Raw genomic sequence first — 14,642 nt, 5'->3', positions numbered from 1 at the left:
ATCGAAAAGGAAAGTTTTTTTCGTCAAATCATCTGTTGATGTGTTTTAAACTAAAAAATCTCTGGTTTTTTTTTTTTGTTTTGTTTTTAATTCAAAACCCCATTTAGCTACAATCATAGAATTTGGTGACTGTAGTTTGCTTTAAAATAATATTGAAGAGAGAGGTTTTCAACTCTAAACGCTCTGTAGGGGAATTTTAAACTCAAAACCATCTGGAAGGGTTTTAAACTTTAAAGAAAAAGCCATCTGAAGGAGGGGGATTTAAACTCAAAACCCCTTTGGCTACGCTCATAGATTTTATAGTGTGTAATTTGCTTTTTTTTTATATTGAAGAGGTACTTTTTAGCTTCAAACCCCAACTGAAAGGGGGAGGGGGATTAAACTCAAAACCCCTTTGGCTACGCTCATAGAATTTTGAGTGTGTAATTTGCTTTTTTTATATTGAAGATGGGGTTATCGTAAATTTTGGATGGGGTTTTAAAATTAAAATCTTCCTCAACTGTGCTGTTGGAATTTGGGGATTGTTGTTGGCATTTTTTTTTGTTTTGTTTTATAGAAGAGGGGGTTTAACTGCAAAAACCTCTGGTAGGGGGTTTAAAATTCAAAACCCCCTGTAGGGGGTTTTAAACTCAAAGCCCCCTGGTAGAGGGAAGTATCTCAAAACCCCCTGATAGGGGTTTTTAAAATCTTAAAACCCCCTGGTAGAGGGTTTTTAACTCAAAACTGCCTCGGCTGTGCTGTGGTAATTGATGATTTAGTATTAAAATCTCACCTAAAATAAACAAAATGAAAGCAAAAATCAGTCACTTAATTCCGCCCACCCCCCGGGCGGGGGGGGGATTTCATTTCGGGGGGGGGTTTGAACCCCAAGAACCCCCCCCCCCCCTGGCTACGCCCATGTAATAGCCTAATTTGGCATCATTCTAAGATCTAGAATATCTAGGTCTGTGATCTATGGTCTTCATACACTCATACATCTGCAGACACTAAGATCTAGATCACAGACCTAGATATATACTGTATGTATATATAGGTCTGTGATATATATCTTCAAATGAACACTTTTCTTTTTTGTTAGATCTTGCATTAAAAAAATTCTGTACATTTGAGAAACAGGAGACTACATCTAGATTATCTAGAGAATCTAGATCTAGATCAAGACTAGGTCTATTATTTTAGATCTGTAGACTCTAGATCTAGTTCTCTCTATATAATTTAAATATAATATTATACCGGTATTTAAAAATATTAGATAGACTCCAGTCTATTAGTATTAGTATTAGTATTAATTATTAGTAGATCTAGATCTAGATTTCTAGCTAGATTACTGTATATTAGTGTATATATATTAGTACTCACTCTGATTAGTAGTACTAAGTCTAAGTAGATACTGATTATAATAGAGTCTAGATCTAGTTAATCTAGTATTACTAAGTATTAGACTTATTAGTAATATTAGTATTATTACTAATAGTAAGTTAAGTAATAGACAATTGAATAGTAGATTACCGTACTTAATAACTTAGTCTTGTCTTAGTCAAGTTAGTCTTAGTTAATTCTAGACTATAGTCTATAGTATACTAATGACAATTTTCAATCAATGAGATTCAATGAGAATGAGTATTGAATGAGTAATCATAGACATAGTAATTTAAGTCAAGTAATTAATAAGTTTAAGTAATGTCACTAAGTTAGGACACTCGACAGTTAGGTACTTTGACAAAAAATTCAAAATAAATATAACAACAGAAACTATCTAGATCTACTAGTTATGCAGAGCTTGCTGAGTCAGGTTTACAATGATACCAAATTAATCTATGTTATATAGGAGCAAAGTTATGCTGTTTTATGTGTAGAAAAATGGACTCTAGTCTAGAAAATGTCAAAAAAAAACTGTGATCGAAAAAATGAATTTTCGTCTTTATCTCATCATAACTGACATAACTTTATAATCATAATAGATACAGATAGAAGCTTGACATTTGGAACACATCTACCCCATTGTATGGTTTTTAATTTTATTATTTCACCTCACATGCACATTGATTCACAGCTAATTCGTTTCAAAATTGACTTCGATCCTTTTTCTAGAATGCTGTTTGGTAGAAACTTCCCCAGCTTATAATATTTACAAATGTAATGTAAAATAACACCTTGATAGTATACTCTCCACTAGGTTGATCAAAGATAAGCTGTTGAACAATGCATAAATCATGTATGCTTCATATTATCAAGGAGAATTACTACATATATAATATAATGTCTGGCGTCACATGTCGCTGCATCATGGAGAGAGACTTCACTTAACATCGTCAGGATGGGCCCAAACTTGCCTTAATAAACTGATTTCCTTTTACATTTTGTGTACCTAAGTATAGAAAAAAAAGATTTCTAACACTACTATATAATAGAAATATTGATTTTATTTTTTAATACTATAATCATAGATTGTTATGGTAGTTATAATTTTTCCACTTACCCATTTCGAAAAATAGCCTAATTTGGCATCATTTATAACATGTTAGGGGAAGTTTTTTTTATCTTGGAGGATAAAATTTCATTAAAAAATAATGAAATAACAAACTTTAAGCATAAATCTAGGTCTAAATTCAATAAAAAAAATTACCAAGCTTGCTTAAAAATGATATTAAATGCTAAATCATTCTTACCTATGACTTTACTGTAAATTTTCTAAATAAACACGACTTTCATTTGTTGACAATGTGGTATCATTCAAAAGCCTAGGAATCCTCCTTTAAGATTAGCAAAAGGGTTTTTAAAAAATGAAGTAAATGTAAAAACAACAATCAATCAACTAACACCATGGGTTTGGAAGTCTAGCCATGCTGTCTCAAAACTATATAGCAGCTAGTCTAGTAGTTTATAAGGTCAGTAGAGTAAGGATGTCAATGTACCTAACTAAGCCTAAACTCCTAAACTCTTTGAACTTTCTTTAGGACTCTTGTCTCTAGATCTAGACTCTAGATTGTCCTAGGTCCTAGACTCCAGCTCTAGGTAGATCTAGAAGTAGAGTTAGACTAGAGTCTTTCTAGGCTAGTACTGAGACATATAATATACCGGCATGATATAATATACTATTCTTATTTTATTAAGTGAAATTTTTTAATACTAATTTTTTAGTATAGTAAGTAAGTTATACTACTTATTCAACTATGAACTAATTGTGTAGTAGTCAAGTGTTCCAGATCTACTATCTACTATAGAGTAGTCTAGATCTAGACTAGAAAAGAAAGATAATCAAGAGTCAAGAGATTCTAAATCTAGATTGTGAAGTGTGAAAATTATAAGAAATGGCTGGAGGAAAGAGAGATAAGAAAGAAAAAGGTTAGATTCCAGATCTAGTCATCTAGATCTGGATTACATTCAAGTTAATAATTAAAAAACTAATCTGTTAGATTATTAAATATTAAAATTAATATATATATATATAGAGAGAGAGGTAGATTTGTCTAGAGTAAAGTCTCATTTTTTTCTTTGTTTAATTGCTATTAGATCTATATTAGCTCACATTTCATTCTTACAGTTACACTTACAAGCCTGTTTAGTAAGTTAGTACACTATGGTTCAACCACTGGGTGGAGGGGGTATCCAGGAAAAGATTTCAGCGCTGCCTTTAGCCTACTTTAGGCCCTCAGCTAACACAACTCTGCTCATGTTGGGATTCAAACTCAAGCCCATTGATAGATAGCCAAGCAGTTTTTGCTTCTCAGTTACGTATCCCACAAGAACTTTTATCTTTAAGCCAGTTTTTATTTTTTTTTTTTTTCACTGTTATGGTTATTGTAATTGTTTAAAAATAGCCTTCAGAATTGTTTCACAGAATCATTTTTTTGTTTAGCTAATTTGGTAACATTACATATATATTTACTTCAGTTTTTCATAGAGGTATTAATGACCCTGGGAAACTTTTAAAACAGTAAATATTAAGTGGTATTAAATGGGGAAAAAAAAGCTAGAAAAGTTGTTGCAATTTTTCATTTTATACTGAACAAGACTGTATGTTTGGTACTGTTGGTGTTTCAATAATATCTTTCACAATTAAGAGTTAACATTTGTTTGGATATAAAAATGCTCTTTTTATCAAATAAATTTATTATTACCTATAGATTTCTCTTTCTGTTTAAAACTTGAGTACATATTATGTCTAATGCTGTTAATAATTCCTCTACAAATTTTTTTTCTTATCCATAGAACAAAGGAAATCTAAGAAGGCAAAATATGAAGCAGAAGTAGATGAAGAGGAGGAAGAAGAAGATGAAATAGCAGATAAAGAAGGTTTATATTATTGAATTTTTTTTATATATTATATGTAATGAAAACTTCTAAGTTTTTTTATTTTCTTATTAAAGCTCAGAAAGGTCTTTTTCAAATATCAAATATTAATACACTTTCAATAATTATCTTTAATTAATACAAGCATTTTTCAACTATTGAAACAGATGAAGTTGTCTTAAATCCACTTTTTTTTCTTAGAAAGAAACTTATAGCTGAGATACCCTTTAGAAGGCATTGCCCATACATAATACTGTCAAGACTCTTAACATTACCATATCAGTTTAATGACAATTCATATTTTCTTAGCTAGCTATAGGAGGATTATTTTTTGTAATGTAGGAGATATGGACTGCACACTGATGATTTATAGTTGGGCTGGAAATATTGTTTGAATCTTTCAAAAGTCACAATATTATAAATAAAGGAAAAATTCTCTTTTGAATTTATAATAATGTATTTAGGATTAGTACATTGTATTTTCAATGTTTTCTTTCTAATCTGTTAGCAGTTCCAGCATCTGCATCTCGAGAATGTGTAGAAGCAGCTCCAAAAGATGAATTTGGTGCTTTTGATTATAGACAAACTCTAGAGCTAAAATCAGATCATAAATCCAGACCACTTTGGATTGTGAGTTTGTGCATAATTTAGGAATAGTCTTGTACTGCTCTTTCAGTTTTGTTTCTCATTTTCAGAAATAAATTCAATCAAGTAATTGTAGAAGAAAGTGTAAAAATAGCATTTAAAAAAAATATTAATAAAATGGTACTTGGGATGATAAAAGAAAATTCAAGGCTAATATAAGGAGGAATTTATTTTATTATTAGTTATGTTTCTCTTCTTGTTGTTGAAAATGCTTATTTGTTGAAAGTGTTAATATGTTGTAACTGTGATGCCGGGGATTCTGTAGATATATCTCTAGATCTAAATATGTCTTAGAGATTCAAATAATGAAGATCCTTTCAATCCAAATACAGAACTTTAATTCAAAAACTGGGGAATCACAATAATGTACAGAATATACAGAAATAAAATTTTATGAATATTTTCTTTCAAAGCTCTATAACTAATAGGTTCAAATAAATACTAGATCTAATTTCACAACTAATAAAATATATGACTTGTCACTTCAAGTTACATCTCCAAACTAATTTCTCTAAATCCTGCATTATCAAATCATTTCCTTAACTCCTCCCAAACGCGTGCTTTTACCAATCCAATCATTCCCTAGGAGGCGCTACCTAACGCATGTCTGATGACGTTTTGGGTTTTTCTATACACCTGCACGTGGGGTTTTCGATACTGGGATAAAAATATACTAAGTTTATTACCCTAGCTTAGGTTTATTTAAACTGAAACGTGACATTTATAATAATTTTGTATCAATACAAATATTTATACTCAGTAGACTGTTATAATTTTTAATTATTATTATTTTTTTTTTCTAAATATTCAGGCTCCAAATGGTCATGTGTTTTTAGAATCGTTTTCCCCTGTGTATCGACATGCTCATGATTTTCTTATTGCCATTTCAGAGGTAATTTTTTTTTTCATTTGCATACAGCGAGTAATTAAGGTTATATATATACATATGTGTTCATGTATATTGCTATGGTCATATAGCAGCATGGTGTGAATGACAAATGGTACAAATGCCGGTACCGAATGTGACGTCAGAAGGAAGGAAGCCAGAAAAATATGATCAAAGTTTCTGAATCTTGATAACATTCTTTATAAGACAATGTTTACTTATTTTTAGAGAGTCTTGTCTATACAAATGCGCAAAAATACCACTCATTATTCACGAGATCACTCTTAAACTATCATACGTATCCACATCAAATTTTATACATAGGTTCCTTTTACCTCCTAGGTACTCACTAAGAATATTTTCAGACAGATTTGCAACCTGACGACCACTATTTGCAAAAAAATGCTCACTTTTTCAAATCTTTTTATTTTATTTTCTGTATTTCACCAAACGCCACAAGCCACATGTAAGCATTTTAAAAATATCACGAATTCTGTATTTTTAAAGCAATTTTTTTCTTTTTCCCTAAGTTTACTTATTTTTAATATGCCTTACGTCATTTCCACTTCCTTTAAGACGCGGTCTAATTAAAAAAACAAAACCAATCCTAATAGAATTAATAAGATAGATCTTTTTTTGTTAGAGGGAGAAAGTAATACTACTTTGTAATACTGTTAAAAAAAACATGTAATTCTAATAGCATTGAAAATATAAATCTGGATCTATTGTCATTTCGCAGATAAGTAAAAGTACTACTAAAATTAACTGACCTAAATATTAGAGTGTGTATATGTCAGGGGCGCATTATGAAGTGGGTCTTTCCTAATCAAGCCAAAAGTTTATGCAGGAGAATTTAGGCTGCACAGGTAAAAAAAAATGGGGGTTCTAGAGAGAGAAAGAAATAATGAGGGGGTTGTAAAATTTCATTGTAACGGATACACTAATTCATATGCTAAAAAGGTATGTTAAGTTGATAGTTAAAATGAGGCCTGTTTATTTAAATTAAAAGTAAAGAATGTGGTGTTCACGCTGTAATAAAAAATATAAAGCCTGGGAACAAATCAATGGGCATAGCTGGTGTCTATTTATATGTAAATAAATATACATACATACAGACATACATATAAACATACATGTATACATACAAATCTTATCTAATTCATTATTATAATTTTCTTTGTGGAATGCTTTCCAATGTATTTTTTTTTTCAACAGCCAGTATGCAGACCAACACATGTACATGAATATAAATTAACAGCTTATTCCCTTTATGCTGCTGTGTCAGTTGGATTACAAACCAATGATATAATTGAGTACATGCGAAGACTTTGTAAAACAACACTGCCTAGTGGCATTGTAGAATTTATTAAGGTAAGGGTTTGATCTGACAATTCATATTACCTTTAAGCCAGTAACTTGTGGCAGAACTGGTGAAAGAAGCTACAAAAATATTCATTAATCACCCTTTTGTCCTTAGAAAAATGTTTTTTTTTTATGAAATTGCACAATGGACCAAAAGATGTCAAGCATATACATTATCTTAGATTTATGTTTAGAAGGGAATTTCATAGGCTGACATTCTGAAACTAAGGAAAGAGGCCTTCTTCCTTCTGCCTGATAACTTGCTTGTGGACCTGTAGCAACATTAGGGAAGTATGTTGTTGGTGCTACATAGCGACTTTGTGATCATTTACACATCATTGATAAACAGCAGTATCCAGACTTGCTCCTTCAATGAGTTGCCTCCCTTAACACTACAATAAGATAATACTTAGATATTAACAATAATAAATGGGACTCAAGATAACTGGCATGGCCTGTATGTGTTTGCCCTTGATCTTTTATGAATTACTTACATGGAGTATCTTTTAAAAATGTACACATGTATTCACTATATTTAATGTCTATTTTACAGTTGTGTACCCTAAGCTATGGAAAAGTGAAACTTGTACTTAAACACAACCAATACTTTGTGGAAAGTCAATACCCAGTAAGTGGAAGTCTTTTTATACATTTTTTTTTATTAATCAAAATTACTTATAAACTGAAAAGAACTTTGTATTCAACTAAAGATTTTTATAACATTATTTTGTCTTATTTCAAAGGATGTTCTTCAAAAGCTTTTAAAAGACCCAGTTATTCAGCTAACTCGTAAAAAAGAATTAGAAACTGGAGAAGTAGCAGAAGAGTTCATAACAGGTCAGGTCACAGGAAAATCTGCATTACAAGTAAGAGAATAGCTTTATTAATTACTCTTTTTTTTTACAAATTCTTATTGTTGTTACTACTCAACATATCTTTAAATGCTTAAAAAAAAAAACTCAAGCATAACCTGGTCTTATGTTTTTAAACCAGCTAAATAAACAGCCATTAAGGCCAGGAGATCAAGCAGGGCCATCAACAGCTGCTAATGGAAACAATGAAGAGACCAAGGAAGATGTTCCTGAAGATATTTTTGAACTTTACGATAAATTAGATAAAGAGGATGATGATGAAGACGAGGGTCAATTAAAAACAGTTTCATTTGAAGTTAATCCTGAAGAAATTGAAACATTACAAAAAAGGTTAATGGTTTTTTTTTTATTTTTACTCTAGTTTATGGTCATTTTCTGTTTATTTTTGTAAACAATGGTATAAAGTCAGGGTAAACTAGAAATATTACGTTTATTTGAGAGGTACAATATACACACACACACATACACTGAAAAAGGTTGCAAACAAATAACTTGTCAATTTTGTTCAGGTGCATTGAATTGGAACACCCTCTTTTAGCAGAATACGATTTCAGAAACGATACATTAAACCCTGATGTTAAGTAAGTAATTCTCATTATAGTAATTCTTATCTAATGGTGCTGTTTTGTTTACAAACACTATTCACAAGCCGCACAACCCCAAAAAATCTCCCATTAAATTATTTTTTCTTTCTTTCAGCATTGATCTGAAGCCATCCACAGTCCTCAGACCTTATCAAGAGAAAAGTTTACGCAAAATGTTTGGCAATGGAAGGGCCAGGTCTGGAGTAATTGTTTTGCCTTGTGGTAAGATAATCATGCAATGTCAATTTTTTGTTTGTTTCTGATACAAAATTAACTAATGTCTTGTCATTTTTTTTATGTTATCTTTTTTTCTTTCTTCCAGGTGCTGGTAAAACTCTTGTAGGTGTGACAGCTGCATGCACTGTTCGGAAGCGCTGTATTTGTCTGGCTACTTCAGGTGTCGCTGTTGAACAATGGCGGTCTCAGTTTAAGATGTGGTCTACTGTTGATGACAGTTTGATCTGCAGATTTACGTCAGATGCAAAAGACAAGCCAATGGGTGATAATGAGTTTACACATTTGTTAAAGTGAACAAATACTAATAAGCAAACTGTTTGTTTATTTCTATTTCTTTAAAATTACCTTTCAGGTTGTGCTATTTGTATCAGCACGTATTCTATGTTAGCTCATTCAACTAAAAGATCATATGAAGCTGAAAATGTCATGAAATGGCTCAAAACTCAAGAATGGGGTTTAATGGTTCTCGATGGTAATTAATTTAATTTTTATTATAGATTCAAAGACATATCTCATATTGTTGAATTTTATATCTCATAAGGAAAAAAAAAATTTTATGCAATAAGAAAATTTACCACCCCCAAAAGAGTTTTGACTAAGTTACACAGTAGATGCTGAACTTTTAAAATATTCTTTTTCTTGTCTCTAATTCAGAAGTGCAAACAATTCCTGCCAAAATGTTTCGTCGAGTTCTTACAACTGTCAATGCTCACTGTAAACTGGGATTAACTGCCACTCTGGTCAGAGAAGATGATAAAATAGCTGATCTCAACTTTCTGATTGGTCCAAAACTTTATGAGGCTAACTGGATGGAGTTGCAGAATTTAGGCTACATAGCTCGTGTCCAGTGTGCAGAGGTAAATATAAACATAGCGGTAAAATATTTGTTCTACACATTGATTACCAAGCTGTGTATGCATTTGTTGTGGGAAAAGGGGTTTCTTTATCTGTAAAAAGGATATACATGCTAATGTTTAAAGTAAATATTTTCATTATGGTTTGTTATTAGGTTTGGTGCCCTATGAGCCCAGAGTTCTATAGAGAATATCTCATCATGAAATCTCAAAGGAAATTAGTAAGTTTTATTGTTGTTTTTATATTGTTGGGCTCTCACTTTAGCACAGGTTAATTTTCCCATTATTTATAATAGTTTGTATGGGGAACAATCACATGAAGAAAAATAAAGCTTTTGTGCAAAGTTAATGTTTAATTCTTTCATTTCAAATTTGAATCTCCATTAATTAATACTACCATTTGTAGCTTGAAACAGCCTAATTATTTATTTGGTTGTTATGGGGGAAAATTAGATTTGACCAAATTAAATTTAGAAATACACAACTAAGAGATTTTAGCAATGTTGTGAATTCACCAATCGTAAACAAACATTTAGTCACATGATTCTCAATCTCTTCTATACAAATTACGATCTAATTTTTAATACACAATGGCTATCACATGACAGGTTTTTTTCTTCGTTGTTTTATCAATATTATCACGTAACTAAATGTTGTTTGTTTACGATTAGTGAATGAGGTCCATTATTGATTTTATTTTTTGTGCAGCTCCTATCAACTATGAATCCTAACAAATTCAGAGCCTGTCAGTTTCTCATTCATTACCATGAAAAAAGAAATGATAAAATTATTGTTTTCTCTGACAATGTGTTTGCCCTGAAACATTATGCTGTTAAATTAAACAAGTAAGGGTTTGTTTGTTGTTGTTTTTTTCATAATTTTTTATAAAATTTAGGTTAATAAAATGTTTAGAATGTCTGTAAAAATTGTAATTACAAATGCATTTGACTAAATCTAAAGAAATTCCATTGAAAATAATATGTTCAATTCTCCTCTTTAGGCCATATCTTTATGGTCCAACTAGTCAGGGAGAAAGACTTCAAATTTTGCAGAATTTTCAACATAACCCAAAAGTGAACACCATTTTTGTTTCAAAGGTAAATGTGAATACTCTTTTATTATATAATTTTATTTTTAGTTTTTTTTTTATTTATAGTTGGCTTTTATGAAAGTACCATAACGAAAATCAAGCCAGTGGCATCAGTTAAAAGTGTGAAAGGTGTGGAGTCCGGGACTGACACCTTAGTAGAAAACTTATTTTTGTTCATTACAAAAGCAATTATTTTTTACAAAGCTTATTTTAAGAATTTGTACTTGACTGATGTGGTGGTATAAGTTTAATTAGTCCCCTTTATACTTTGTAGAGCGGTAGCTTTGTAGTATGAAACTAACAATAGGTAACTATAGAACCTTATATTTTCATCCTGGCACAGTTGTTATTGTATTTGCTCAAGGAGGCTTGAGTCCTCGAATTCAAGTCGTTCAACTTTTTTTGTTTTTAAAAAGCATTTAAAAAGCTATCACAGTAACATTTACACAGATACCCCCCTTCTTTCTCCCACAACCCTTTCTCAACTGGTCCAGACAAGTAATAGGATTATAGTATATTGAGAAAGCAATTGGTAAAAATATTTCTAATATTTCTTATTGTTAGTCTAGATCTATATTATAAATTTCATTACTTGACTGATCCAAACTAATTGATACAGCTTTGTTGTTGTTTTTTTTTCTTTTTGTTTTTTTAGATATTTTTAAAAATATTTTTCTTGTTTAAATAATGGAAATTAAGTAGATAACTAAACAAGCTTCTTAATCTTTTATTAAAAATAACAAGCAAAAAAAAAAAATTCTTTAAAAAAAAAAAAAAAACAAAGCTTATCTGCTCTTACAAATATATCTCTCAAAAAGGTATAAATTATTTCCCTTATTCAATATCAAACAAAATATTTTCGTAAAAATATTTTATTGACTAATTGATAATTTTTTTTATTAATTCATGTTTTATTAGGTACAATAAATAATTGTTTGAAGTTTCCAATTGATCTGAGAATGGGTGTGGGAGAAGTAACGTGTTGAATTATCTAAGGAGATGAAAACCTACATATTTAGTCATATCTGTGAATAATGAAGCATTAGTTTCCCTTGTTAGTACCAAATAAAATTGTTTATTACCAGTAATTAATTGACTAATTGGTTAATTTTAATTATGTTTTTTTATTGATTTATGTCTTTCCTTTGCCATTCAATAAATGTGTAAAGTTTCAACTTTTTCTGAGAATGGGTATGGCAGAAATAATGTGTGTCAATCTTTTACCAGACAGATAGACAGAGTGAGTTGATATAAGCTTTGTAAAAATAGCTTTTATTTATTGAAAAAGGGATTGTTTGGGTGTGAATGACACCTTAGCCAACCACACTGGTTGGACACCAAATCAAGCAACACCTCTGCCTCAACGTATATATTAATTTATATTGATTGTTTTCTTTTAGCACAACATTTGATTGACTGAACTCTGGTAATCATAAGTAATGGAGATTCCACATTTTAAAATTATTTAAATATATTCAAAACTAGCATTTATGAAAAGAAAAAGTTTAAATTTTCTTTGAATTTACTTCTAGGTTGCAGATACCTCTTTTGATCTTCCAGAAGCTAATGTTTTAATTCAAATCTCAGCACATGGTGGCTCTCGTAGACAAGAAGCTCAGCGTTTGGGGAGAATTCTTAGAGCTAAAAAAGGTGAATTTATTTTATTAATAAATTTGATCTTTTGTTAAAACTAGGGGGGGGGGGTATTATTCTTTTCTATTTTTTTTTCTTTTTGTCAAAATAAAATTTTAACTTTAATTTGTTTTTATACATTTAGTATTTGTTTAAATCTAATGACAGTTCAGAATAAAAATTTCATTTACCAGAGTTTAATAATGACAAAAATTTATTTTTAAAACCTAGACATAGAGGAGACTTGGACATACACTAGATAGGCTCTCAGACTTCTATTTTACAAATGTACATTGGCATTATTGAGGCTATAGATAGTTCAAAAATGGTACTAGTTCTCATTTGTGCTTCTAGTGGTCTCTTGATGTCTCCAGTCACACAAAAAACTTACTTCTGGGAGTAGTTCATGCTTTTTGCAACCATGTTAAAGAAGGGGAAAGCATAATTTTTTAAAAGTTCTAAGTCAGGCTTGCAATTTTCTTTTTATCACACACTACAAATCAAATTACACTTACAAAATACACATCTATCTACATTTATTTCCTTTGTGTTTACAATCCTGGGATTTTGATTTGATAGGCTCTGCTGCAGAAGAATACAATGCTTATTTTTACTCCCTGGTTTCACAAGACACTAATGAGATGGCTTTTTCTTTGAAACGTCAAAGATTTCTGGTCAATCAAGGCTACAGTTACAAAGTGATTACAAAATTGGAAGGCATGACTCAGGTTCACATTTTTTTTTTTTATTTTATATTTTAGTTGTCTCTCCTTTTTTGTTTTTTCAAGAAACATTGTTAAAAAACTTTAATGTATCAATCCTGTTTAAAAAAAAATCCCTTATCTTATATCTAATTATTTTGTTTTAAAATAATCATAAAAATCATTTATTATTTAACAAAAAAAAAACAATATGTACAATATAAATTGTTAAATTAGGTGAATATTAGAACATCATTAGTTTTTGCTTTGAATATTTGAATTCCATTTTTACTACCTAAGATTTTGGAAAACAAAAGCATATAAATCACATATTTTCTCCCATTTGCTTGTGGTAATGTCTGATAGATGGCTAGAGTGCAATGTATACTAGACAGAGGTATATACTACTTAATCTTGTCTTTGGTATGAAGGGCTCTAAGAACTGTGTGGTATAATGAGTGTGGTATAATGTAAAGCTAGGTCTCCTCTTAAGAAAGCACTCATTGCAGTTTGTATAGGTCTTTGGAAAATGAACACTATTTTAACTGATTGTCATACCTATGCAGGTTTACTTCTTTCAAAGAGAACTTAAAGGGCATTTTGTTTGAATCTTCCTGTTTACATATTGCATTGATGTCAAAATGCACAACTCAAAACCAAAAATATGATTAAAAGATGTGCTCATTTTCTTTAACTTTTTTTCTTTCAGGAAGATTTATTTTATCGTACAAAAGAAGAGCAAGTACAACTTCTTCAAAAGGTTCTGGCTGCTTCGGATGAAGATGCTGAGGAAGAAAGAGCCTTAGGAGAATTTCCAAGTAAATCTTCGGTATGTATTTCTCAATTGGTATTGATAAGTATGTTTCACTGAATGATATTTTTTTTTCTAGTTGTTAACTTTTTAAATTATTTCAAATTTTTTATATACAAAGTTTTTTTAATGATTTTGGATCAGGTTAGTATGCATTGTTTGTCAGGAAAAAAATTGTCTTAAAATCAACTATTTCTAATTAAGAAATTATCTTGATTTAATTATTTATTTTCAGTTTAATCGCAAAGTTGGTAGCATGCAATCATTGTCAGGTGCTGATGATGCCATCTATATGGAATATTCTGGTAAAGGTCGAACCAAAAAATCTGACCATATCCATCCATTGTTTAGAAAATTTAAGAAAGTGTAGTTTATTTTCTTTGCAAAACATTGATACCTACTTTTTCCTAATTTTTGTGAATCTATAAGCAAAGCATTTTTCTGAAAACCTCTGATCATGTGTGGGTGTGTTTTGAATAACAGTGTTAAAATATTTTTGGTCTGAATGATATCTTAAAATGTTTATTAATTTTGTATATAATAATTGTGTATGTATTTCCATTGAAAATATATTAATTTTGTGCAAAACACTTAAGTTCATGTGTTGTTGATGACGATTGAATTGAAAAAGTTAAAATAAAAACCAAGTGGAAAAAAAAACAAAAGTTTTTGTTT

The 14,642-nt window shown here is 30.3% G+C and overlaps 1 protein-coding gene across 6 annotated transcripts; it reads left to right on the top strand.

The window, feature by feature from the left end:
* The first annotated feature begins 1,033 nt into the window (after positions 1-1,033).
* LOC106078442 (general transcription and DNA repair factor IIH helicase subunit XPB-like) lies at positions 1,034-14,632 on the top strand. Of its 6 annotated transcripts, none has more exons than XM_056007048.1 (21): positions 1,034-1,165; positions 3,191-3,345; positions 4,213-4,296; positions 4,802-4,923; positions 5,750-5,830; positions 7,040-7,195; positions 7,740-7,814; positions 7,930-8,052; positions 8,180-8,388; positions 8,568-8,639; positions 8,758-8,864; positions 8,965-9,141; positions 9,232-9,351; positions 9,534-9,736; positions 9,889-9,954; positions 10,442-10,578; positions 10,734-10,830; positions 12,356-12,473; positions 13,035-13,183; positions 13,866-13,985; positions 14,203-14,632. In XM_056007048.1, the coding sequence occupies exons 2-21, from the start codon at positions 3,312-3,314 to the stop codon at positions 14,335-14,337; spliced, it is 2,385 nt and encodes a 794-aa protein (XP_055863023.1). In that variant the 5' UTR covers positions 1,034-1,165; positions 3,191-3,311; the 3' UTR covers positions 14,338-14,632. The 6 variants fall into 6 exon arrangements, with proteins under 6 accessions (XP_055863023.1, XP_055863038.1, XP_055863044.1 ...); XM_056007063.1 differs by having other exon boundaries at positions 1,044-1,165; positions 3,194-3,345; XM_056007069.1 differs by having other exon boundaries at positions 1,059-1,235; positions 3,225-3,345.
* The last annotated feature ends 10 nt before the right edge of the window (positions 14,633-14,642 follow it).

This window comes from Biomphalaria glabrata, chromosome 1 (assembly GCF_947242115.1).
Source record: "Biomphalaria glabrata chromosome 1, xgBioGlab47.1, whole genome shotgun sequence".
NCBI lineage: Eukaryota > Metazoa > Mollusca > Gastropoda > Planorbidae > Biomphalaria > Biomphalaria glabrata.
This window is presented reverse-complemented; position numbering and strand designations above follow the sequence as displayed.